The sequence below is a fragment of the Cricetulus griseus genome, chromosome 7 (assembly GCF_003668045.3).
Source record: "Cricetulus griseus strain 17A/GY chromosome 7, alternate assembly CriGri-PICRH-1.0, whole genome shotgun sequence".
NCBI classification, from domain to species: Eukaryota; Metazoa; Chordata; class Mammalia; order Rodentia; family Cricetidae; genus Cricetulus; species Cricetulus griseus.
In genome coordinates, this window is record NC_048600.1 from 75,516,005 (window position 1) to 75,542,896 (window position 26,892).

General features: G+C 46.7%; 1 protein-coding gene across 5 annotated transcripts in view; it reads right to left on the reverse strand.

Moving 5' to 3' along the window:
- Positions 1-5,738: 5,738 nt before the first annotated feature.
- The window catches only part of Epn2 (epsin 2), a 70,183-nt gene continuing 49,029 nt past the window's right edge, over positions 5,739-26,892 (reverse strand). For 2 of the 5 annotated variants that reach the window (XM_035447699.1, XM_035447700.1), the window contains 8 exons: positions 26,475-26,510; positions 25,451-25,561; positions 24,468-24,642; positions 11,661-11,825; positions 11,110-11,196; positions 10,141-10,356; positions 8,012-8,232; positions 5,739-6,073 (listed from right to left, as the gene is read on the reverse strand). In XM_035447699.1, coding sequence (XP_035303590.1) covers positions 5,981-6,073; positions 8,012-8,232; positions 10,141-10,356; positions 11,110-11,196; positions 11,661-11,825; positions 24,468-24,642; positions 25,451-25,561; positions 26,475-26,510 — 1,104 coding nt within the window. In that variant the 3' untranslated portion in view covers positions 5,739-5,980. Of the gene's footprint in view, positions 8,233-10,140; positions 10,357-11,109; positions 11,197-11,660; positions 11,826-24,467; positions 24,643-25,450; positions 25,562-26,474; positions 26,511-26,892 lie in introns of all 5 variants that reach the window. The other 3 variants (XM_035447701.1, XM_027427240.2, XM_027427241.2) reach the window with 3 other exon arrangements.

Sequence of the window (26,892 nt, forward strand, 5' to 3'; positions counted from 1 at the left end):
TTCTTCCGCATCAGGAAGTTAGTCCCTTGCTCCATGGCTGGCACTGACTGTCACCATATTGTTCACATAATTTGCAAGAAGTGTCCTGGGGTACACCTGTCTCCCATCTTCCATTCCTATCTCTCACTTCCACCCTAACTCTAGTGTGTTGCCAGGAGCCTGTGGATAGTTTAAGAACCATCCCAGGCAGGAGGCTGTGCCACCAGTGCAACTTTCTGGCAAGCCCTACAGCCCAGCACCCCAGTATCCGAGGGAGAGCAACTGGGCCTCCAGTTTCCCCATGCATGCATATTGGTGGCACACAGCCTGGCATATACTGAGGCAGCTCCATCTAACCTCTTCTGCCCAGCAGACAAGCTGACCAAGGACTTCACCATGTTCAAACCACAGGCACATTGCTGCAAATGGCTGAGTTACTGGAACAAATGAGTCTTCACTTGGGCCAAGCCGCCTTTTACAACCCCTGCAACCCCCGCCCCAGCTGGGCTTTTGGAATATTTCACCTGTCAACAAAACTCCATGAATGGCAACCTCCCCTTGCCTTCTGAAGCTGGTCTGTCTCTTTACAACTCTATCCTTTCCTCGTACAGGGCCCACATCAGCTTTCCAGAGACTTTCTTTGCATCTCGACACTTCCCAAGGCTTGCTGGTGATACTTGGTCTCCACCAGCTGTTCTTGTGGATAGCCTCTTCCACAGCCTCCACACTTACAGTGATATTGACATCTGCACCCCAGGCATAGTTGCAGCAACTGCATCACCCAAGCATCTTTCTCTCACCAGTACCTCCCTCACGTGGTCTTCCTTTTGTCACCCACATGTACCCCCCATCTTAAATGCCTCCTCTTATCCCTGGGGATGCCACCTTCCAGAGGCCACACCACAAAAACCCTGCACGGTCTTTTCCCTGATATCTCATTCACAAGGAGCAGTCTGTCCTTCCTCAAGCTCACTGGTCTCTCTCAGCCTTCACTAAGCTCTTAGTTCAGGAGCCCCTCATGTCCCTCTAGATCTAACCCTATTTCATTACAGGTCTCTTGTTCAACACCCATGTCACTGGCCTTTTCCACCTCAGAAGCTCTGTCCCTTTCTAGTCCATTTCTGGCCTCAGACACTATGCGTTCCTCTGCCAAAACTTTTGACACAGCGGGCTGCCTTCTCGTGTGCAAATGTCCCTTTCTCCAATACTATGAAGCTACTTAAACACAGAAAAGTTGAAGTGACTTTACAATGCATAACATAACCAGCATCTAAAAATTGTGGACATTTTCCTGCAGTCAGGGTTCTGTGTCTGCAGGTTCCACAAATAGAAATATGCAGACTCTTCTTGCCCCCACCCCTTAGTGATCATAGCAATCATGCATCATTTTCACTGTGTTTGGTGTTACTAGAGGTGACTTAAAGTACAGGAGGACATGGGGTAAGCACAATGCAACAGGGCATTTGAGTGTCCTCACATTTTGGTGCCCTGGTAGGGCTCTAACCACCAGGGCACCAAAGGGCAGAGACTGTATTTGCATTTTCACATTGGTCCATCCGACCTCTCCTCCACTTGGCATATCACCTGCAGCATGTATATCATTAGCCAGAGTTCTGTACTAGTTATTAATCTTTCAAGTGAACATTTACATTCAACAAGATGCATACATATCTGTGCTGTATGAACATTTTCAACAAATGCATACCCCAACCCTAATCAATGTCCCGCGCGCTCTGTATTTCTCGCCAGCAAGAAATCATACACGGGACACTCGGATCCTTCTGCAGACAAGCTTTACTGCATCTTGAGTGTGGAGAGCATAAGCTTCCCAGAGCGGAGACACTGAGCCAAGAATCCCGTCCCCTAATAAAGGCTGGCAGCCGCCGCCTGGGACGTGTCACCCTATGATTGGCTGTAGCTCATCCGGCCATATGACGCCACGGAATAGGCAGAGATCAAGGAATGGAAAATTACCCAGCGCCTGCACAATAATCTTGTTTACATTCGGTGCCTGCCGGATGCAGGCGCCATCTTGTAATGGAGAATGCAGGGACGGCTCCCTACAAATCAAGAAAGGTAGCATCACCTAAGAGCCTCTGGCACACATGCCATCAAGTTGAGAAACCAAGCAGTGAAGAACTTCGAAGGCCAATGGCTGGAGCATGTCTGAAATGTGGGAGGGTGCCAGCCATGAGACCTTTATGTGTTGTGTTGTCTCCCTGCCCCCAGTGTTTCTCTGCATAGCCTGGGCTGTCCTGGAACTTGCTATGTAGACCAGGCTGGCCTTGAACTCAAGAGATCTGCCTGCCTCTGCCTCCTGAGTACTAGAATTAAAGGTGTGCACCACCGCCACCACCCAGCAACATGTGACTGTTAAGATACATGAAACCCAGGTTTTTCCTCCACTCACTGTCACACAGTGTGTTTACCAGATTGTAAACTTTTTCACAGTCAAACCATTAGCTACATCTCCTAGGTTTCTTGTGTCCCACTGGTAAGCTCACAAAATGCTGAAAGCTTGTTCACCATATAGGAAGCCTGACCCCTTAAACCTCCAGAGTGCCCTGCTCTTGTCCATGAAGCCCTTGGAGGCCCACAATGAAGGTAGCCGCATGATGAGGGAACAATCTGGTGTCAGATTCCAGCCAGAAGGGGTACTGCAAGGACATCCCTGTTGGGCATTTGTGGGGGAATTTTATTGTGTTCTATCCTGAACAGAAGGGAGGCAGGGAACCTATTCCTGAATAGTCTTTGACCCAGAAATTGTTACAAGGAATGAGTTTATGCTGTGATTAAAAACCAGAAACTGCTGGGCATTGGTGGTGCACACCTTTAATCCTAGCACCCAGGAGGCAGAGGCAGGTGGATCTCTTTGAGTTCGAGGCCAGCCTGGTCTACAGAGCGAGTTCCAGAACAGCCTCCAAAGCTACAGAGAAACCGTGTCTTGGGAAACAAACAAACAAATAACAACAAAAAAAAACCAACAACAACCAGAAATTACTGTGTATGGCACAGGCAAGAAGAGTGCAGAACACAGAGTGAATAGCAAAGAGCCACTGGCAAAGCTCAAGGCAGGTTCTGTGGCTGAACCAACAGCTCTGGGGGAGGAGGTAGGATGTGCCAGAAAAGTGTTGTTTGGGAAAGAACAGGCCAGTCTGCAAAAGCAGAAATGAACAGGAACAATAACAGGTGAAAACTTAGCATCATAAGATGAGGAAAGGACAGGGAGACAGCTCAGCAGAGAAACACCGGCTGTTCTTCCATAGGACCAGGACTCGATTCCTGATGGCTCACAGCCGTCAGTAACTGTAGTCTGAGGAGACAGAACACTATCTTTTGGCCTCCAAGGGTAGCAGACATGCACGTTGTGTAGACATACATTCAAACAAAATACCCAAACACAATGAAAATAGTTAAAAAAAGAAAAAAAGATTAGTAAGAGAATTCTAAACTCATGCTAAGACTGAAAATTAAACCATAAAAGCCCAGTCTTGTAAAGAACAAATAAAAGGCTGGGTCTGTGGTGGTGCGCAACTTTAAATCCAGCACTCTGGAGGCAGAGACAGGCAGATCTGTGAGTTCAAGGCCATCCTGATCTATAGAGTGAACTACAGGACAGTCGGGGCTACACAGAGAAACCCTGTCTTGAGGTGGAGGTGAGGTTGGGTGAGAAGCAGTATCTATGAAGCTAATTGAAGCAAAGATCTAAAAGCCTACTAAGGTTCTGAGGTAAGTAGCCTCCTATCAGGTTTTCTATTGCTGTAATAAACAAGTTGGGGAAGAAAGGGCTATTGGCTTAGAATTCCACATCCCAGTCCATCACTGAAAGAAATCTGGGCAGGAACCTGGAGGCAGAAGTCATGGAGGGAGGGGTGCTGCTTACTGGCTTGCTCAACCTGCTTTGTTATAGCACCCAGGACCAATATCCTAGTAATGGCAGCACCCACAAAAGGGGACCTCCCCCATTGATTACCAGATTTAAAAAATGCTAGAGGCCTGCCTAAAGCCCAATCCTACAGAGGCATTTTCTCAATTGAGACTCCCTCATCTCCCAATGACTCTTGTGTTAAGCTGATTCAAAACAAGCACAGCACCACAGGATCAAAAACAAGTCTAGGCTGGCAACAGCCTGTGCAGGCAGAAAACTGGCTCCCAGCTGTTCAAAGGGTGGGCCACCTGCAGAGTAGAGCTTGACGCCATCCCAGGCCCCTTCCTGTACCTCCCAAACTACTCATTAACAGCAGTGTCACTCAACCCACCATGCTGCTGGCTATCAAGAGACACAGGAGCCTGCCTTACTAGAAAAGACTCTGCCCCCATAAACCCTAGATTCTTGGCTGAACACTAAAAGGACCAATGCAACCTCTTGGTCTGAGAGGTAAGATAGGCCTTGGTGCCTAGAGGACTAGCTGCGACAATAACCAGTAAACTGCTAACCAAGCCTGTTTCCTACTATGCAGGACACAGAGGATCTGTGCCCATCTGACAGCCTGAAGCTTCTATGACACAGCATTTCTGGGGGCGGAGATGTGAAAAGTGTGCTGGCTAGTTTTATGTCAATTTAACACAAGAGACTCTTGTGCGGAGGGGGCCTCAACTGAAGGATTTAAAAAGAAGAGGAAAGAAAAGAAAAAAAACCCGGCCTCCATAAGGTCAGGCTGTGGGCAGAAATAGATGGGGAGGGCCTAGCTCAGCATGGGTGGTATCACCCTTAGGCTGATAGTCCTGAGTTCTCTTAAAGCAGGCTGAGCAAGCCAGTAAACAGTATTCCTCTAACCTCTGCATTAGTTCCTGCCTCCAAGTTCCTGCTAGGACTTTCTTTAATGATGAACAGTGAAAGCTGGGCAATCCCAGCTCTTGGGAAGCAGAGGCAGGTTGATGTCTGATTTCTTTTGAGGACAGCCTGGACTAGAGTAAGTTCTAAGATGGCCAGGGCTACACAGAGAAACCCTTGGGGGAGGGTGGTGGTGGATGAGACTGGTGGAACAGTGATGTGTGTGGTTAAGTTTCAAACCCAGGACAAAAGGCTAAGGTGCCTATTTAACATATCAAAGCAGACCTGGCTGCCTGGTTCTCCCAGCATCCCTCAGTCCCTATGTGCTACAGGGTGTGGCTGGCATACTCCACCCTCTACCCTGAACTCTCCAGCCCAAGCTCCTTCCCCTAGAAGCTCTTCCCAATATAATCCAGACTCTCCTCCTCTTGTACCGTTGGCCTCCTGGCTGCTGTACCTGGTTCCCCTCTCCCACTCCTCTCCCTCTCCCTACATGGCCCAGCTCAGCCTGGTCATGTCCTCTGGATTCTCCCAGATGTCCATCTCTGGCGATGCTCTCCCACATATCTATAATAAACTTTCTCCTCCAGCATACTAAGAGCAGTCATGTCCTTCCCTTCCCTTTCCACTCCTTTTTTTATTTAATGTGGAAGCATAAACCAAATAACCCCTTTCAAACCCCAAGTTGCTTTTTGGTCATGGTGTTTCATCACAGCAAAAGTGACCTAAGACAGAAATGAATGGGAAACCACTAAAGCACACTGAGAACTGGCCTCAGAATTGAAAGCCACCTGGGCAATGGACTTGGGCCAACATTTGCCCACCCCAGCCCTCAGACAAGCCACAGCAACATCCACCAAGAGCAGATGCTAGGTGAGGGTGGTAGCCTGGCTGAAGGCCACACTGCTTCCCTAGACAGCCCTGGCATCTTGTCACATTGGATAGGTAAAGACAGGATGGGGAAAGGACACAGCCAGAAACCACATCATGATACAAATGATAAATTATATTTATACAGTAAATAAGTATCAACAGTCAACACAAATCCAAAACCAACCACCAGCCCTGGGACTGAGAAACAGCTGGATGACTTCCTTAGGGTACTCATCGGGAAGGGCATGGTGGCATGTGTGCAACACACATGGCAGTGGCCAGTGGCTTCATGATCAGTGCAACAGGTAACAGGGACATGCGCTGGATGGCCTGTGGGAGGAGGGAACCCAGTGGCTAGTAGGGTGGGGCCTCAGTCAGAAGGGCTCTCATCTTCTGCAGCAGAATCACCGGCCCCCAGCAGGCAGATCTGGACCTGGCCTGTACAATCTGAAGGAAGTACAATCTGAAACACTGCCCCGCCTCCCCTGTCCCATGATGTCTCTACCTCTCCCAGGCAGGAGCCTAGTCATCAGCCTTCCTGATTAGCAGAGCCCAAACCTACCTCTAGGCCTCTAGTCCTGGGGGAAGTAGGTAGTTAGGAAGGGCCCTTGGCTTGTGGAGCCTAGGAGCAGCATGTGGACTCTCAGACTCAAGAGGGGCTTGAGTATAGTTTGAGTATAGTTTGACTACTGAGTCAAACGTGGGTGTTGAGGACCAAAATTCTCTCTGGATGCAGAGAGGGGCTGGCAGGCAGTTGGGTGCCCTTGGAGCTGACGGCTAAATTCATACTGCAAGACAAGGCAGAAAGGCCAACCACACAGACTGCCAGGACCAAGAAGGGGAGGTCCTTTCTCTGAAGAAAAGCAAGTCTGTGGTTTCTAATTCAGGATTTAATACTTTCCTTAACAGTGAGTAGAGTGAGGGTTCAGGAGGTTGGGTGAGAAAAGAGCATCAGTGCACGTCTGTTAAAAATTGATGCCATGTGAGGATTCTTTTGTCTCCAAAGTAAGATATGATCACTTCCTGGTCAACGGCCTGAGCTGGAGCTGGCAACAGACACATCAGGGTCAGTCTCTCTCCTAACTCAGCTTGGGGACCAACCTGGTGACCTATGAGCCCAGAAGAGGACAGCCACCCCCATTTTCACACAATCTCATTAGCCTGAGCATGATAATAGGGCAGCCAGCTGCACTTCTGGTGTGCAGTAAACACAAGTTCCTGGCAATCCCTATGTGCCAGGTACAAAGAAAGGAAGTAGTAGTTGATAAAAACTGGCAAGTCACAATCATGCGTTGTTCGTTTTTCCTTTTAACATTAAGATGTCAATATACTAGTAGCAAAAAGCCTCTCAGGATCTAGGCAAAAAGGCTGAAGGGTCAATAGATTTGGTAATTCATCAAAGAGCTGAAGAAAGGAAAAAGGCAACTAGAGGCTGCAGGTTTTCGTTCCTGTTGGAAGTTTTTGTTGTTTTAATAAAATTGGTTTTGTGTAATCAAATTCTGAATTTTTTTTTTTACTATAAAGAATTTGCTTAGTTTTCCATAAGGCATATTTTTGTCATCCAAATATCTCTTCTTTTAAAGTTTTCTTACAGTTAAAACCATAAATAAGAGAAATTAGACCACTAAAATAATACATGCCAAGACCTTAATTCAGCCAGACTTGGTCAATTCTATCAAAACTAGACAGTTAAATAAGAACCACATTATAAAAATATTAGCCAAAAAAAGACTATTAGATAATTCTGCAAACTCAAATATGAAACTGTACTCAACAAAATGTGCAAACGTGCACAAGCACAGAGCCACAGGGCAGGGCTGTGCTCTGGTCAGCTTGAAGCCCCACACTAGTGGTGTTTACCTTAGACTCCCACGAGTCAAAGGAAAATAAAATATGCACAACCACTTCTCAACAGTCATTGTGGAGTGGGGCCAGAGCTTCACCTTGTCCACACCCTGAGGACACTGGGGGTGGGGCACACATGTGACTGCCCCAAGTCCTGGGCTAGACAGCATCCCAGAATCTTGAGCAACACTGGTAACACCTCCTTGTTCAAGACCTCAATGGAGTACGGCCAGAGCTGAGCACTTAGGAAGAGACACAGGGGCCTGGCTAGGACTGTGAGGCCATCCCACCTGCGCTCCAGTCTGAAGGTCTGGACTATAACAACCACCCTTTCACCAGGAAGCTGGACCTGAAGCTCTAACACCCCTACCACCATATTCTCATCCACTACACAAACCAGAGTGAGACCCCACTTGACGTCCTTGGGCTTGGCACTCTGGGTGTTCACTCAGGCAAGTCCCAGCCTGGGCACTAGAGAAGGAAAGGGTTGGTAGTGCCCGTGGCCTGTGCTGCTGACGGGGGAATGCCAACACTGCCTACCATGTTCATTGCTGTAGGGCCTAGTGGTGTCAATGAAGAGCCACTGGCCCCCAATGCTGAGGGTGGGGCTACTGAGGTCACGGGTGCCACAGGCTCCATCCCTGGACCAGACCCAAAGGATGCACTGCTCCCAAGGACAGGGCTTCCCCGAAGCTGGTTCAGTGTCAGTGGCTGGGGCTGGTTGACCTGGAAGGGGTTGACAGGGGTTGAGGTGGCAGCACCTGATAAAAGAGCAAGGAGAACACAAGATGAGTTCATTGAAAGGGACTATCCCTCTCAAGACAGGTGTACACACACACACACACACACACACACACACACACACGCGCGCGCGCGCGCGCGCGCGCGCGCGCCACTCCAGCATTGATCAGTAGGGTAGACTCCACAGGAAACACTAGAAAACATCTACAGATTGCGTAGGCCAAAAAGACTATGGCTATGAGTTGTGTGGGACCTGCCCAGTGCTATAGAGATAAACAAGGCAGAGCCAGGGGACACAGGCTTGGGTATTCTAGTTCCTCTGAGGGGTGGGTTCCCTGGATGCTGTCAGCTGCCCTGCTCCCTCATTTTGTCTGTCAGTTATGGCTATAGGTGACTGGAAAAGGCCATGCAGCATCCCGGAATGTACACATTGACACTGCATAGGCTTGAGAAGGAAGGGCCTGCTGCTGAGAAAATCAGCTCACCCAGCTTCTCTAAACTCCCCTCAACCAAAAGGCCATTCTAACTGCTGGGTCTTCCCAGCATACATGGCACTGCTGTCAGAAAGTCTCTGTGCTTGTTCGGCCTCACTAACATGGCCTGCTCACAAAGGAACCATGACAAGAGGAAGTTGCTGTACTCTGACCCACTCTGGGGATATACTTCTACCAGGACTGTTATGTGACCCCAAGTTCACAGAAGACAAAGGTCATCTGCAGCCCCTACTCAGGAGTGGCAGATCCAGGTCTACCCGTGTAGCCCAGAATGACCCAAGTCTACCACATCTGCCAAAGCTTCCTCAATCTGGCCATGGCCCCTGAAGTCCATAATACGTTCATAGGCAAGGCCCACCACACTGTTGGAGCCCCTCACAGCTCTTGGACTCTGGCACTGGGCACAAGCGTCTCTTGGCCAACAACGGACACCAGATTAGCCGAGGACTGGGTTCTGCCCAGCTCCATCCATGGGGAAACTTTTCTCTAGAGATACCATGCCTTCAAACATTAGGACCCTCAGGGTGGAGTGGGACCTAGAAATCCCACATATCCCATTTCTGCCTGAAGGCCCCAAACCTCAGCTTCTAGAGACCATACTCCTCTGCTAGGACCTGTAGGAACAGAGAACTAAAGTCCTCTAATCCCTGAGACACAGAGTCAGGTCAGGGTTGACACTACTAGAAATACATTTCTCCTCTTGGGAGGCTTAAGTCTTGAATCTATGCAGAGCAAGGGCGAGAGGACATGCTAGATGAAGAGCAAAGCTGAGGGTATGTGGAAGGGGGTGTGCAAACAGGGTGAGTAGGGAATGTCATAGCTGGAGCTAAAGAGCGGACTCCTAAGATCCTGAGGACTGTTACCCAGCTTAGTATAGTTGAGTGTGATGCACATGGGAATGGAAGAGGGTAAAAATGGGATAGAAGGTTGGAGGTCAGAGCCAGTTCCAGGCTGTGGGGACCACAAGTAGTGGGTCAAGTGACTGGGCCTATCCTCTGGCAGTGCAGGACCTGGAACATGCTGTGTAGAATACTGTGCCAGGCACTATGACAAGGGCCCTTCAGCCTGGAGGAGCAGTTCATGCTAAAGCGCTAAGGCACTCCTTCTCCTATAGATATAGCGATAGATATAGGGCAGCAAACAGCCTCTGTTAGACCCAAAGCTAGCACTAGTAAGAGCATCCCTGCAGGCACAGTTGTCAGACAGCTTCTACATCGTACTCTCTTCCAGGAAGAGGCTGATTTCTTCCCTAGCCTTACCCCTCTTTAAACAGCAGCATCTATACCCATCCCACCAGGCCTAGAGATAAACTGCAGTATGGAATTCCTGAGGGCTCCACCCCTTCCCAGCCATAGGTCAGCAGTCCCTGAAAGGAAAGAGGCAGAGACCAACCGTGGACAGTACAGCCATTGATGAAGCCCAGCATATACCTACCTGGTGCCAGGAAGGGATTGAGGGACTGGGCTGGTGGAGCAGGCTTGGTCACCAGTGAGTCCAGGTTCACCAGGGCTGCATTGGGGCCCAGAAAGGACTCAGGTGTTTTCCGGGCACTGCTGGGCTTGCTTGAGGCAGAAGTCAGGGGTTGAGACTCGAAGAGGTCAGGGCTCGTGGTTCTGCTGTCTTGGGGTGGTACTGAGGCCCCCGACTCTGCTGCAAGACAAGGACAAAGCAAGTTTTGTAAACAGTGCACACACACACAAAACCACTGAACAAATAAATGTAATTTTAAAACACTAAGTGGAAAAGCAAGATTCACACAAATACACACAGCACAATCCTCCAAAAAAATTAAGATGTTATTTGAGGCTGATGGCAGAGCATAGATGTATACTTATTTACATTATTTTTGTTTGTTTGTTTTTTCCAGACAGAGTTTCTCTGTGTAACAACCCTGGTTGTCCGGGAACTCACTTTGTATGTAGACCTGGCTAGAGTTGAACTCAGAGATCCGCCTACCTCTGCCTATTGAGAGCTGGGATTAAAGGCGTGCGTCACCATCACGCAGCTACATTAATTTTCTAATTATTTTCTAACTATTGAGCCAGTGAGATATCTCCATAGGTAAAGCATTTGCTGTACAAGCCTGAAGCTTCAATCACTAGAACCCAAACAAAAAAGCCAATGGCTCACTTCTATAATCCCAACATTCCAACAGCAGACAGGAGGCAGAGAGAACAGAATTTTCTGGAAGCTCACACTGAGATGACAGGAAAGAACCACCTCCCCAAAGACAGATGACTGACAGACAGACACACACATACACACACATACACACACATACACACATACACATACACATACACACACACACACACACACACACACACACACACACCCTGAAAAGTTTGTTCAACCAGGTGGTCAAATGCACAAAATGCTATATAGAAAACATCTTTAACCTACCTGGCTTTTTTGAAGCTCGAAGGTTGTCAAATTCAGAAAAATCATCTTTAACTGTACCATTGAAATTACTGAAGAGTTCAAAGGACCCTGAGGGAACATTTAAGCTTGTGACTGAGGGCATGCATCTCTTTCCACTCCCCAGTAAAACAGGTACCAAATTTGCATGGGGATAGTGGATCAACACAGGCCATAGCGGCTTCTCCCAAGTACCCCACATCATAGTGTAAACTCAGGGCCAAGCTTTATTCAGTCGCTTGGACTAGAAAGGAAGCAGGTGGGATCAGAGACACGACTGCCTACCACTTCCTTTACCATCTTATGTAGGAAGGGCCAGCAGTGTGGGCAAATGTGTACAGGGTCTGGACACTGGGACAGAGTTGTGGGAAGTGCCCCCAGGGAGATAAGAGATCAGCCTGCCACCCAGGGAGAAGGCCAGAACTCATGTTTGGGGCCCAGTGGGAACAGAAATGGTCAGTCAGCTAGCTACTGCCAGTGTAGCAGAAGGGAGGGAAAAGTGATGCTACAGGGACCAGGCTGAGCAAAGTGATCACCTGAGGCAGAGCTGGGCTTGGCAGCTCCCCAGGCATCTGCTGTTTTCCCAGCATTGGAGGCAGGCTGCTGGGAGGCTGCCCAGGGGTCTGGGTTCTTGGGGACAGACTGTGTGCTGGCTGTGGTAGGCACTCCCCATGGGTCCACAGAAGCAGCTGGCTTGGTACCTGCAGAGGTCAGAGTCAGAATTCAGAACAGGAGCTGGAGAGTGTTAATAAAGTTTCCACTACTTCTGCAGAGGCCCAAGGTGTGGTTCCCACCACTCACAACAGCATGCTCATGGTAGTCTGTAAGTCCAGTTCCAGGGAATTTGACACCCTCAGGCCACCTCAGGCATATGCACAAAAATGGTACCCATAAACTCACACAGTTTCACACGCATATACATGAACTTTTAAAAAATCTGCTAAATGCAATAATGAACTATAAACTGGAATTGTAAGCTAAATAAACTCCTTCACCCCAGAAAAAAAAAAAAAAAACAAATAACTTACAAGTAACTTCAGAAAGTTCTAGACAAATGGAGTGAGGGCAGAAGACACAGTGGCACACAGGTCTGTGCCCTGCCACTAAGGCACCTACTCATAGAGTGCTACAGCAGCATGCCAACCAGACTGGGCAGAGTCCAGGGCCTGCCAGACAAGAAGGACTGGAGACAGTCCTCTAGTAAATGCCACAGACAGCAAAGCTGAAAGACCTCCTAAACATTTCCCATTACACAAGAGCCCACAGGGGTCTCCAAAGACAAAAGAAGCTGTAAGGAACAAGTCTACTTCCCCTACAATGCAGGCTCCAACCCAATCAGGAAGCTTGGCAACCCTGTTACTCTGCTTGACTGCCCAGGGGCACTCTCCCATCAGCCTTGGGTGAGCCCTGCTCTGAAGGTTGAGTACCAAGGAAAGGGTAACAGAACAGGTGAATGCTTATCACCAGTTTCAGTGGCAGAATGTTTCCAAACTAGGAGCAACAAGGTCACCTTAGTGGTCACAACTGCCTTTTACAAAGGTCTGCTGGGATAACTCAACCAGTAAATATGCTTGGAACCAAGGTTGACAACATGAGCTTGATGCTCAGGACTCACGTGATAGAAGAGAACCAATTTCTACTAGTTGACCTCTGACCTGTACACATTAACTACCCTATATATACATACACACCATCCCCCACATACACATACACGCGTGCACGCGCGCAAAAAAAATACTTTTAAATGGGGGGTGGGAGAGAATATTTCTGTGTATATCTAATGTTAAATGTCAAGCTTGTGTGGATTTTTCAATAATCATCTTTCTTGTGGAAGACAAGAAATGTTTCAATACTGCTACTTTTTCAGGTCTACCGCAAAGTACCCTGAACCAAACTGAGCTGGGTAACCCCCATCTTGCTTTGCCTTTTAGTTTATCACACCTTGAAACAATGCAATGGATAGCTGTGCTGGACTTCACAATTCATTATATAAATAAGATGTGTATGTGGTCATTCTTTGGTGACTGGCTTTGTTTACTACACATTGTTGACATGTAGCTGAAACTTATCTATAAAAAGGTCACAAATGGTCACTGGGGTAGGTCCTGGGTATTCTTTGTGTAGCTGCCTATTCTTGTTTACAACCCTTTTGTTGTGTGCACAGATGACAGCTACTGGGCAACAGGTCCCTGCACTTTGAGCAAGTAATGCCACAACTCCTTCCACACTGGTTCTAATAGTCTATAATCCTCTAAGCAGGTACTATTGCCCTTGGAGTTACCTCTAACTGTCTAATGTAACCATTTTTTTCAATTTGTGCCAAAGTGGTACATATGAAGTCTATTTTGCAATAATTTTATGTTTCCTTGTTCTTTAATAAAAATGTACATCCCTTTACATATTCAAGGTCCTTTTCCTACAAGGTCCGTCTTTCATCAAGTGTCCTCTAGGGTTTATCTCTGTCTCACTAACTTACCTAAACCATGGATTAAAGTGCCCATTCATTCTTGGGATCTCAGTCAGATCTTCAGGTGTTTATTACTGGGCTCCCTAGTCTTTTCATTGGCCTACTTACTTCTCTGCATGATCTTAATTATCTTCACACATATTATGATAATGAACCAAGAAAGAGTCTCATGTAGCTCAGGCTGGCCTCAAACTATGTAGCTGAGGATGACCTTGAACCTTTTTTTTGAGGGGGTGGAGTAGTCCAAGACAAAGGGTTTCTTTGTGTAGCCTTTGCTGTCCTGTAACTCACTCTGTAGACTAGGTTATCCTGGAACTCAGAGATCCACCTGCCTCTGCCTCCCAAAGGCTGGAATTAAAAGCAAGCACCACCACCTCCATGGCCTTGAATTTCTGATCCTCTGGTCTCTCTGCTCTGAAGTACGAGGATGGTGATGATTCTTAATAACTGATATGACAAATCCTAGTCTGAGTCTGGCTGTCCCTGGCTCTTGCTTTTCCAAACTGATCATAAAAAATCATTTAGTTAGGGTAAAAGAAAGATCAGAGGAAATGTGTACACATTCCTCAACTTACTCTTCTTCTCTCAGAGCTGAATAGAAGCAAGAAGATCAGGAGTTTGAAGCCAACCTGGGCTACAGCAAACCCCTGTCCCAAAAATCAAACAACAAAATGTGGTGGGACTTTGACCAAAACTGCATTGAATTCCTGATCAATTTGGAAAGAATCATCACCACAGTAATAGGGAGTTTCCCAAATCAAAATGGTACCTGTGTATTTACATTTTTAATAAAATTCAATCATTCTTATTTAGAATTTATATAGCACTGTAAAAGATTTACTTTAGTATCATTGCTGGGAACCTGCATTTTTTTTTAAATTTAATTTTGTATACTATGCTTTTATCTAGCAATCTTGCTGAACTCTAAATTGTAGTAAATAGAAGGTATTATATTGAAAGAATTTGATTCTTGGCTGGCATATTGATGCATCCCTTTAATCTCAGCACATAGGAGTCAGATGGATCTCTGAGTTCAAGAACAGCCTGGTCTATATAGTGAGTTGTAGGAAAACCAGGGCTATGTAGAGAGAGACCCTGTCTCAAAAAGAACAAACAGGGAGAAAGAATGAATGAAAGGAATTGATTCTGATGGTTCTATTCTTTTTGTTTGTATGTTTTTGTTTCCTGAGACAGGGTTTCTCTGTAGCTTTGGAGCTGTCCTGGAACTTGCTCTGTATACCAGGCTGGCTTTGAACTCTCAGAGATCCACCTGCCTCTGCCTCCCAAGTGCTTGGGACTAAAGGCGTGTGCCACCACTGCCTGGACAATTCTGTTAATTCTTAATTCAGTTTATTACCTATAAAAGTTCTAAGCATCTGTAAAATGCTAATGTCTTTTAGCCCTCTACACTTTTTTGTCATCCTATGGCATTAGCTAGAACCACCACTCACAATGTAAAGTAGTGGGACAGATCATTGGCATGTCTTGTACTTGACCTGACAAAATCAATTTCCAACATCTTAGTATTTAGTTAGCTTAGAGGTTTCCCTCCATTATTTATCTACTTATTATTTATTTATTTCCTTTGAGTCTGACATCTGCTATCTTCAATTGCTCTTCGCCTTATTATTTTGAGGCAGGGTCTCTCTCTAAGCCTGGAGCTCACCGATTCATACAAACTAAATAATCAGCTCCATGGAGGTATCTCTACTTCCCTACTCCCCAGGGGCTGGATTATAGACATGAGCCGATATGCCTGGCTTTTAAGTGAGCATGTGTGGGAGGCTTGTCATAAAAGCAAAGTTGGTAAAGTATTTGCTGGTCAAAATTGAGTTTACTTTAAATTTAACTTTACCAACTAACGCATCTATCTCCCCAGTCTCAGGTTTCCTCCATTTAGAAGCCCTAAGTTATGGGCATTTCCCCATTATTCTAAGATTGCCAAAAATATTTCTAATAAAAGCTATTTATGCTTCTATCAGAATGGTCTTTAGTAGGGCCAGTTTCTAAGGACTTGGTTCTTACAGAGGAATTTCCACAATACACTATCTTTTAGAAAATTTTCCTGGTTTACATTTCTTTCCAATACATCCATATTCATAAGTGGCCCTGACCTAAAATAGTTGAACCCACACTGTACTCTGTCTAGTGTTGATGTCAAGGTTACCTCAATTTCTGGAAACTGAGTAGGTTCTTATGTTCTGTTCTTTGAAGGAATTTGGAAAAAGAGTAGAACTGCTTCTGAATGCGATTAGAATTTACCTATAAAATCCTCTAGGTGGGGCTGGAGAGATGACTCAGAGGTTAAGAGCACTGACTGCTCTTCCAGAGATCCTGAGTTCAATTCCCAGCAACCACATGGTGGCTCACAACCATCCACTATGAGATCTGGTGCCCTCTTCTGGTGTGCAGATATACATGGAAGCAGAATGTTGTATACATAATAAATAAAATCTTAAAAAAAAAAAAAATCCTCTGGGTGGACTTAGGGGGGAAAGGGTTAAGTACTCTTTTGATTGCTTTCATGGTTAGTAAGCCTTATCTCTACTTACATTTTCTTCCTTTAGGAAGGGGTACAGGGGTTCACGTTACCCTGGGTAGAACTCAATAGACCTTTAACTCTTTTTTGTTGCTTTACATTTTAAGACAGGGTTTCTCTGTGTAGCCTTGGCTGTCCTGGAACTCTAAACCAGGCTGGCCTTGATCTCAGAAATCTGCCTGCCTCTGCCTCCACAGTGCTGGGATTAAAGGCATGTACTACTACTGCCCACAAGATCCTGAACTCTTTAAATCCTGTTCTCTAACTCCCTCATGCAAGGATTATAGGTATGAGTCACCACACCCAGCCAGATTTTCTGTTTTCCATTGGCATTCTGAACATTAAAGTTTTCAGATTTGTAAGCAGAGGTGGCTGCAAGCCCTCACTGCATTAGCAGTGTTTCACAGCAGAAGTTGTTCTTAACTCTTCATTTCTTTTTTGTTTTTGTTTTTTTTTTTAAATTAGTAGAACCTGGCAGCACAGTAATCCCAATTATTTGGGAAGCTAAGGTAGGAGGACTGAAAAGTTAGGTGCCTGTCTGAGCTACAGAGTAAATTCAAAACCAGTTTGGGCACCTAGAAAGACCCTGTCTTGAAGGGAGAGAAAAAAAAAAAAAAAAAAAAAAAAGGTCAGAAAAACTAGTGAAGCACACAGTGGCAGAGTGTCTATCCTGTGTGCACATAGCGGTGAGAATGAATCTACCCAGTTAGGTCCTGTTCATTATCTTGTCTATTTATGTTCTACTTCAATAACTTCTCTTCCTGGGACTCCCTCCTCTTCTGCTTGGCTGCAATGCCATTCTATCCTCACTAACTGTTCATTTCCCCATTGCTAATGTGAACATTTAAAGTTATAAATTTTGTTCTTACTGTGTAATTGTCCCACAAAATCTGCTGTGCATCATTGCTGCCAATTCTCATTACATTCTGCCACTACAAGATGTAGCCCTCCCCCTCCACTTTTGAATTACATTTCACTGAATAAAGTTCGGGACTTTTGCGGATTTGGGAGGCACTTCGGAATTTCAAACATCTTGTTTCCACAATTATCCTCAGAAGAAAGAGGATTTTCTAGGAATAGCTGCTTAGGTATAGACAATGGTTTCTGCAAGCACACTGAAGTTTCTCCCACTGTCCTCAGCACTGTCATTGTCCAGCTCCTTCTGTGGACAGTACTGTTTGCTCACATAGGCTATCTAGACAAGCTGCCTTAGCATTCTTCAGCTTCCTAGACGTAAACAATGACTTTTACAATGCTCTCGGTCATCATCATCTTCAGACATGAACTCTTCAGGAACCCCAAAGAGATCTGAGCTACAGACATCCACACAGCGTCCACGCCTAGCCTGGCCACACTGACCCCTATACTCCTCAGACACACCAGAGAAACTCCCTGCCTTCTGTATCAGGAATCCATCTTCTGCCCCTCCTGTTCTATGCTATCATTGGTAAAGTATTTTCTGGTCACTTTTATGACAAGCCTCCCACACATGCTCACTTAAAAACCAGGCATAGTGGCTCATGTCTATAATCCAGCCTCTGGGAAGCAGGGAAGTAGAGATACCTCCCTGGAGCTGATTATTCAGTTTGTCAGGAATCCTCCACTTACCTTTTTTAGGCCATTTACCAAAACTACACATCTGAAATTTTTCTGGACTGAACTCCCTATCACAGAAAAGAGTGAACAATTCCAGCCCCAACTCTAGCCATGGGGTGGGGGAGGGACCACCCAACAAGGCTGTGACAATCAGGATGTGTCAGGAATCAGAGAAGAACAACAAAGACTTGTCAATCCTAGGAAGCCAAGGACTGTTCTCTGAGACCTGAAAAGGACTCCATTCCCCTGGACCCAACCCCACTTGTGCCCTTCTCCTCAAGTCTACCAGCACTCCTATGAGGCTGTATACTCCACAGGTGTTAAAGATAACCCCGCCATTAGTCTTTCTACCATGTGGTTTTATTCCTGCAAGAGTCTAAAATGCTAAAGAGCTTACTTGGATCCTACTAAGATACTGTAGGCACTATCCCCATGCCTCTCTAACTTCTGTCTAGTACAGTGACCCAGAATAGAGGGCTAGGAATGAATGCAGCCTTCACTTCTCCCAGGGCTTGCTGCAGTGACACACCCAAAAGCTGTGAGCTAGCTGACACCCATTGTCAAGAAGCACTCCCAAATGACACTTTTCCTGTCCTCATGGCCTGCCAACTCCTATTTGGACTTTCCACTTCTGATGCTGCCCCAGAATCATCAGGCTTTCAAAACCTGTCTCCCTGAGAAGTACCTCTGACCTCTTACCCCAGGTCTTCTAGTTTCTCTATGGGCCTGGACCTATGCTTCCAGGCCCTCTTCTGCCTATGTGATGCTTTGCCAGGATTGTGACCTGGCCTCATTTGGACTCACACTACAGGGACTAACCCTTACCCTGCTCACCAAGACGGTACACCTCATCAGGTTATGGCTCTGTCCTGACTGGGGAAGTGACATGGTAGAAATGGTTTGCCAGGGAGAAGGGCAGAAAGCCCAGAGAGCTGTGGTGTGATGACATGGAGATTCCAGGACCATTGTCATATGGGAGCCCTAGGGACATAGCATACTTTCCTGTCCTCTCCTTGCTCACAGGCCCACAAGGAATGTCCATTGCAAGGCTCACTCCCCTCAGCTAGCTGCAACTGAGGGACTCAGGCTGGGGAGACCTCCCTGTCCTGCAGTCCTTGACCATACTGAGCATCAGGCTCCTGGGAAGACTGCTGCTATCTTCCGTTTCTACGTGCCTACATAAGGAGACACACCCTATTATTTCCAACCTCTACTGCCTTTTCTACTACAAAGAAAACCTTACTGCTCCGTGGGAAAGTTTTTCCCCTCACCTACTCCAGACCACCAGAGAGAATCCTTATGGGCTAAAGTAAATCCCAATTCCCAAAAGTCATGCAGGAGCTGCATAGTGAGCTTCTTTATGTCCTAGGCCATGGGGTTAGAACATGCAGGGGCCTTCTAGGGAGCCACTGGGCTTGCAAGAGAACACAACCTTGAGCTCATGGTGATAGAGGTTGGGCCACAGGTAGACAACAGATAATGCAGGCCTGAGTACGCATGACAAGTCCACTTCTTGAGCCAGCAGGTCACACTGGTCTAAAGGCAGCAATCAGGTTCTTACTTCCTGAAGCTACCTGCTAACTCAAATCCTAACAACACTGCCTCAGATGCTACAGCACAGTTCCCACTCTACAGTTTTCATAACATTCCATCCATCATACAGCTCCCCACCAAACCTCCTGGGAATCCACTACAGGGCACTCATACACTGGCCTCACTTATAAGTGAAGGTGCATGCTTCATGTGCTCTGTCTCCACAGGCAGGGCTGGAGCAGCTTCCCATTCCAGACCTTGCTGGTACCATGGCTAATCCAGGACTTGAGAGATCAAGGAGACCAAGGGCTACAAGTACAAACATGAAAAGTCACTCTTACTGGTGTACTGAGAGTCCATCCCAACGGCTTGGCCTTAGAGGGGAGCTTGGGACGAGGGGTATGCAACCATGCTATCTGCCATACCTATCTCTAGGAATCCTCTGGGGGACTTTATCCCCCTAAGCACACAGATTCTGGGAAGACCCAATACAGGCATAGTGTAGGTCTGTGTGAGACAAATAGGGAGCCGGGATGCATACAAATCTGAGCTCCTGATGTACTTAGAGCCCTGCCCAAGCCCCTCTCAGGCAAGAACCACCTAGCTTGGGCACACAGCCCAGGCTTGCTGCATAGCTGCATTATTCTATTCTAACAATTTGCTCAGCAGTCCTCCAGCCAAGTCCCAGGATGGTGGTCCCTGTCTGTAACAAGTCATTGTACTAACCTGAAGATAACAGGTAGCTAAGAGCCAGAACGTAGGGCAGGAGGGGGTCCTGAGAACAAGATGACCACACCTCCAGAGTTAGACACCCAAGCCATGTCTTTAAGAAGAAGCAAGAAGCCAGGCGTTGGTGGCACATGCCTTTAATCTCAGCACTCGGGAGGCAGAGGCAGGGGGATCTCTATGAGTTAAAAGACCAGTCTGGTCTACAAGAGCTAGTTCCAGGACAGCCTCCAAAGCCACAGAGAAACCCTGTCTCGAAAAACCAAAAAAGAAGAAGAAGCAAGAGTGGGGATAGAGAGATAGCTCAGTGGTTAGGAGTGCTTGATGCTCTTCCAGAGGATCGAGTTTGGTTCCCAGCACCCACGTCAGGTGGCTCACAACAACCTGTATTTCCAGCTCCAGCTCTAGGAAATCCAATGCTTCTGGCTTCCATAGGCAACCCTACACTTGTGGCATACACAAACAAAAATGAAAAAAATCTGTGGAGAAATTTCTCATGCAGAGTAAGACAATACAAAGATTGGATATGTGAGGGGGGCAGGCTGCCCACACCTCACAATCCAAGTCCTGAAGCTTTTCCTGGACATCCTGGGTTTTGCAACCCCAAAACATTCCTCCTGAGCCAGCAGGGACAAAGTAATCAAAACTCAAAGCTCTGCAAAGGGAATGAAAAGCATGCTCAGCTCAAACCCTTGCCAATCCCAAATGAGGTACATCATCGGGGACATACTGTTGAGCCCAAATGAGCAGTTGAGTATCCATTCTGCAAGTGACACTGAGGTCCTAGGTATATGTATCTAAGACTCTGCAAGCTGATGGGCTGAATTTAGTGACAAATGAGTAGAACACCATAGACACAGTAGGAAGTCCTGTAGCTAGTACAGACTGCTTCAATCTCTCTGCAAAAACAGTGCCACCCCTTACCCTTGCTCCACAGGAAAATAGCAGATACAGAGATGGCCCAGCTGCCCTCAGGGAGGCCAGGGCTCCTCTGTGGATAGACAGGAGGAGACATTACAAGGCCCTTCTATACCTTCAGGGCCTGGCATCAGTTAAGTCCTGCCATGTTACACACCCAATATATAAAGGCTCATTTAAAGCTCAAATGAGTGAGAAAGGAGAATGGAACCAAGTTCAGAAAGCCAGCAGCTTCCTTCCGCTTCCTCAGTAGATCCATTCACAGGAGTTCAGTGGATAGATGAATATTCATGTGTACAGCCGGCAGTCACAGTCATACAGGGGTCACCAAGAAGCCAGAGCACACCTGCTACCGCCAGGCGGAAGTTAGGCTCAGTCCCAGCCCCAGCCCCAGCCTTGGCTCCAGTGGGTGGGTAGACAGTAAGGAGGAAAAGCCAGCCAAGGCCTTCTGAATTGCCAGGCTGTGAGGCCTCTTCAGACCAGGTGGCAGCTTTGTGTGTCTAGAACAGAGGAGGAAGTGCCCCGCTGACCTGGCAGGCTCCAACTTCCCTCCTCTGGGTTCTTAGCATTTCCTCCCAAGGCCACTTGGCTCAGCAGTCCCCAGTGCTGCTTGGAAAGAACTGGTAATAACAGGACCCACTACAAATGGTGGCTTTCAGAAAAGCATTCCTTTCATGCAGAGAGCAGCTCTGTGCTGTGGGAAGAGGCTTTAATAATTATGAGTGCCCTGGGACTGACAAGTGGCTCTTACACTTGCATTTTAGCAGAGACTAAGTCGTACCACATGCCTGCTCTGGAGTCAGCTCAAAGGTACAAGAAGCAAAACATCTGGCTGGCTCAGGTAGCTGGGATAAAGCTCTAAGAACATAGTGACTTCATATCATTTTCCAAAATCACCTTCACAGGACACAGAGTTACTGAAGAACTAGTGACCCAGCCACACAGTGCCAATGAGTACCACATGAGGTGAGTTCCAATGTACCTGGGCACATACATGGCACAAGCTAGAAAATTTGTGTGGGCCTGGGTGTAACTCTATACACAATGTGACCTCAATTAGGTCAAACAATGTTAGGGGAAAGGAAAGAGACACATAACTAAGATTTTACCAACAGCTGTCTCCATGCTGGAAGGATGCACAGCTTCCCAGCAATCCAGGGTGTACTATCACAAAATGAGCTGACCAGCTCTGAGACCAACCCTGGGAGAAGAACAATCGTTCTGGGCTTTGGTGATCTATGCATTAATCCAGTCCAAGAAACTTCATGTGCCAGGAGTGTCACCCAGAGAAAACCAACTCTGCCATGTTCATGTTTCAAAGCTGACTAAAATTTCTCTCACATTTACCAATAAGCAAAACTCAGAAATAAAACTCATTAAATACTTATACTTTAAATGCCAAATAAAGAGTGCAAAATTGGTGCGAGTGAGCAAGTACACAAAAAGTCACAGGGCTGGGCCCTCAGACAGTTATCCATGAGCAGCACCCATGTTCAGAATAGTTTTAATCCTCACCAACATTTAAACATTAATAGAAAACTTGTGATTCATAATAGCCAGAAACTAAACAAAATGCAAATTTACATGGGGGATGTGAATGATGAACCACATCCACAGGGGATATTTCTGGCCAGGAAAGGACTAAACTGTTGTCACACTGTACACAAAGGCTACAGCAATGTGATTTTGTTCACACAATTTGTCCACAACAAAGTCTTCATGAACAAAAGGCAGAATAGCACGTCAGTGGCTAGGAGCTGAGTACAGGTTCTTTCTGGGTAATAGAAATGTTCTATCTTGTAGCAACAGTTATACAGTTCTATGAATGCGTGGTTTTTATTGTTTTGTTTTAATTTTTTAAATACTCCTGTTTAAAACTGTCAGAATGGCAAATTCCATCTCCATTTAAAGAGTAGGCACAGAAAACATCCCAACAGAGTATCTGGTACCTGTCCCAGTACGCCATGTCCTACTTTATGCTTCCTGGCAAAGCTCCTAGAAGTGACCCTGATCCCACCCATCAGAATTCTTTAGCTGGACTTCCAAGAATGGTCATTTGACAAAGAGACTGTGTTTCAGATTTGGGGGGAAATATCAAAGCCATTATTACCTGAGGGGCTACTGACCCTTGGGGCACCTCAGCACTTCCACATCTGCCTTAGAGCCTATACTCTGCTCTTCAAGAGTACAATCAACACAGGTTTCCTGCTCTCCAGGGAATGAGAACTCAGGTGACACTACCTGGCCCCAGTAAGTGGGCAGGCTCCATGAGGTCACTGTGGCCAGCAATATGCCAAAGGGCATTTGAGGCTGACAAATCTTTTGAACCAAATACAAGCACTTGCACGGAAGAGGCCAGTACCTGAATAGCCTGATGCCACTCCTGTCCTCTCCCCTTCCTGCCTGTTGCCCACGTCACAATGCAAAGGTCGTGTCGGGATTCATTCCCCCTGCAGGACTCCTATGCTTTCTGACACTCTCTTCTACAGGAACTGTGCTTCTTGTTGGCACCCACCTCTAAGATGCTCGCCTCACTGCTCTGACCTGACAGGCCCTCAGAAAAGTCTGGCTCACACAGTACTGCTGCCAGCTATCCCCATCCTGCCCAGGACAGGAACCATTTATTATCTGTGTGTCCCAGAGTCTTCACATGGCAGGACAAAGCCTTGCACTTGGTATATTTTAACAAACATCCTGAAAATCGAGCTGAGTACAAAAGAAGGCCAGTGTAAGGAAACAAGAACCACAAGCCACAAAATACACACATCACAGGCATGTACAACAGGACTCAGACCACCAGGTCAGAAGCACAAAGACTATATAAGGCCAAGCTCTCCACTAGTGATGAAGTAACATCATGTGGTGGGCTGGAAGAGATGGCATCGTGGTTAAGAGCACTGACTGCTCTTCCAGAGGACACAGGTTCAATTCCCAGCAACCACATGGCAGCTTACAACTGTCTGTAATTCCAGATCCAAGAGAAATGACACCCATGTACATAAAAAATAAGTAAAATTAAAAAAAAAAGAAACCTCATGTGTCAGAAATGTCACCCATAGTAAAACAATTCTGCCATGTTCATGTTTCAAATCTCACTAAAAATTCCTTTACCAATTAAATTGCCTTTACCAATAAGCAAAACTCAGAAACAAAATACATCCAACAGACTTACTAAAGCTTTAAATAACAAGAATAGCAGCAAATATGTTCTCTCTTCATTAGTAGTGATGGTAAGCATATCTCAGCTCCAGCTCACTTTAGGTTGCTCTCTCTGCATATTTTATGACTACTTGAGCTTGAGCTAGGTACAACTCTAAGAACTGAAATATGTCCTAGAGTAGGGACAAGTCATTTCTGGTGCATGGATGAGATGGATGAGGCAGTAAGGAAGTCAGCTTTTCTTCTCCCAAAGCAGAAAACCAGTCAAAATAGGAAACTGTTCCTCTGTTCCCTGGGAGGATGAGCTCCTGCTCAGTGTCACACCAACCTTAACTTCCACAAGGAATGGGGGGAGGGGGTAGAAAGGGAGAAGCAAGTCTAGGAAACCAACAACAAGCTATTTACCAAATGATGGCCAGGGGTTGGAAATATTCACAGGAGCCGCTGTTCCACCCCAGGGGTTGGTCTGGTTAGCAGAGGTCCCTGGACCCCAGGGTTCAGTTTTCTGGGTAACAGGGCATGAGCTGGGGAGGGCATCCATTAAATCCAATAAAGTAGTCTGCTGTGAGTGGGAGCCCGGCTGTTAAGACAAACAGAAGGAATGGTTTCACTTGGTTAGTCATAGCAAATATCCACACAGTAAGCATAAATATTAGTTCTTACCTCAGCACAGGCCTTCTGGGCAGAAGTCCTGAAGGACTTGGAAATTGAGCTGAAGTTCCTGCTTCCCAGGGAAGCCAGGGATGTATTACACCAAGGTACTTATTGTTTGCCAGGTGCCCACAAATTTTAAGAGTCCTCAGGGCTCCCAAACTCTCTCAGGATAATGTTGGCAATGGCCCAGACTGTGACTACCCATAGTCATCCCTCTTCACCCACCTTGGATTCCTGACTACCAGCACTCAGTATCCAGACCACCTGCCCCACCCCCGGGCTTCCCACCCCTCCAGTTCCCACATCATCCTTATGGCAATAAGGACCCAGTGGCATCATAGCTAGGGGAGCCACTAGAATCCTGGCCTGAGGGAAATCTCTCTGACTGAAGGGTAGTAAGTTTGTCAGAAGAGAGTCACATCACAACCTAGCAAAGTAGGGGGGCTAAAGACCTGTATAACCAGTGGCTTCTCTGGGCCAAGGAATGTCCCCAAGTGCCACTGGGAGTCAGACCTGCTGCTGCCATCCTCCTTTTACAGGTGGCATCATCAAGTGTCTTCCCTTGGTTGCTGTGTGTTTTTTACTGTGTTCTCACTGATGTTCACCATGACATGAGTTCAGTGTCGAGGCTGGCATCCTACTACATGCCCCACCCTCCAACCATGTGTCCCACCCTCACTGTATGTCCCAGGGGAATGTGAAACAACCACCCTAGAACAACTTCAAACATTTACCTTGCAGCAAGTTTTCACCTCTTTCTTTTTTGGAACTTTAACTGTGTCTCTCCGGCTTTCTTCCAGAGCCATTTGCAATCTGAGGTCATCACCCCGCCTGAGGCGTTCTTCCTGGAGTGGGACAATGGAGCTTGAGGCTGAGGGTAATGTTGACAGCAACACAGCAGGGCATGAGGCCACACTGGCCAGCAACAGGAAAGGCCCTGCATCATGTGGTATTTCAAGGGAGAATATAGTTCAGCTAGAAACAATGGCTTTCCATTCCCAGAGGTTCCTCCTTCAGAGGCTGTCTGAGGTCATACCAGCAACACTCAGGAACCATCAAAATGGGGAAACAAAATACTTAATCTAAAATATTTTCTTGGGGCTGGAGAGATGGTTCAGTAATTAGGAGCACCTGCTCTTACAAAGGACCTAGAATCAATAAGCAGCACCCACATGGTGGCTCACAACCATCTGTAACTCCAGTTTCAAGGGATCCAACAGGCACGCATGTGGTACACATACATGCATGCAGGCAAACCACTCCACCACATAAAGTAAAAGCAGTGTCTCCTACAAAACACAAATCTGACCACCAGGAAAAAGATTAGAAAAGATGAAAATCATACATCATTCCAATCCCCAGAGTGGACAATCCCTGAACAACTGTCCAATTGTATGATTTCTAATAGAAACAATTCATCCTATTTATTTAAGGCAAAGTCACTTGGAAAAGACAGACCTGCCCTAACACCTATGTGATTAAAACACACTCTTGGGTTTTAGCTACAAAGGCTGAAGCCATCCACCCATCCCAGAAACTTGCAGTGAGACGTCCTGGACACCTTGATCCCCTGGAGCCATGCGCTTCCACATGGGCAGATTTAATTAATGGCTGCAGGTTCTCTACAGGGGTGGGGGGCAGAGGCCATGATCAAAACTGCCCCATTGTTGCTGTTACAGACATACCAACTATGCCGGCCAAACCTCTCTGTGTTCACATTTAACACCCAACATTCTTCTCTCCATACGAGGGGTGTACCTTGCTGCCTCTGGCTGTCTGCACGCTTTCTGATGACTGAAAGCAAAGGGACACTGTCTAAAGGTGTTTGAATCGCCCCTTTTGCTCCTCTATTTTAAAGTAATGCATGCTTATTAAAAACAAGGTATAGAGGAAAACAAAACCACACACAGGCTCAATATTAGAGCACTTCCTTACAAAGGGTCTGGGTTTCATCTTACACCACACACTTAAAAAAAAAATCTATGCTGCTTCTATCATGCCCGCATGCATTCTTTCCTGAAGCTTCCCTTCTAGACTTTTCCCACATATCTGCCACAGGATATACTGCCTTGGCAGGGACCAGGCCCACCCCACTTACCCTCTGCCCCCAACCCAGGCCTGTCCTGCCCATTGCCCTGTATGCTGGCTCCTCAAAGAGGCACAGAGCTCCCTCAGG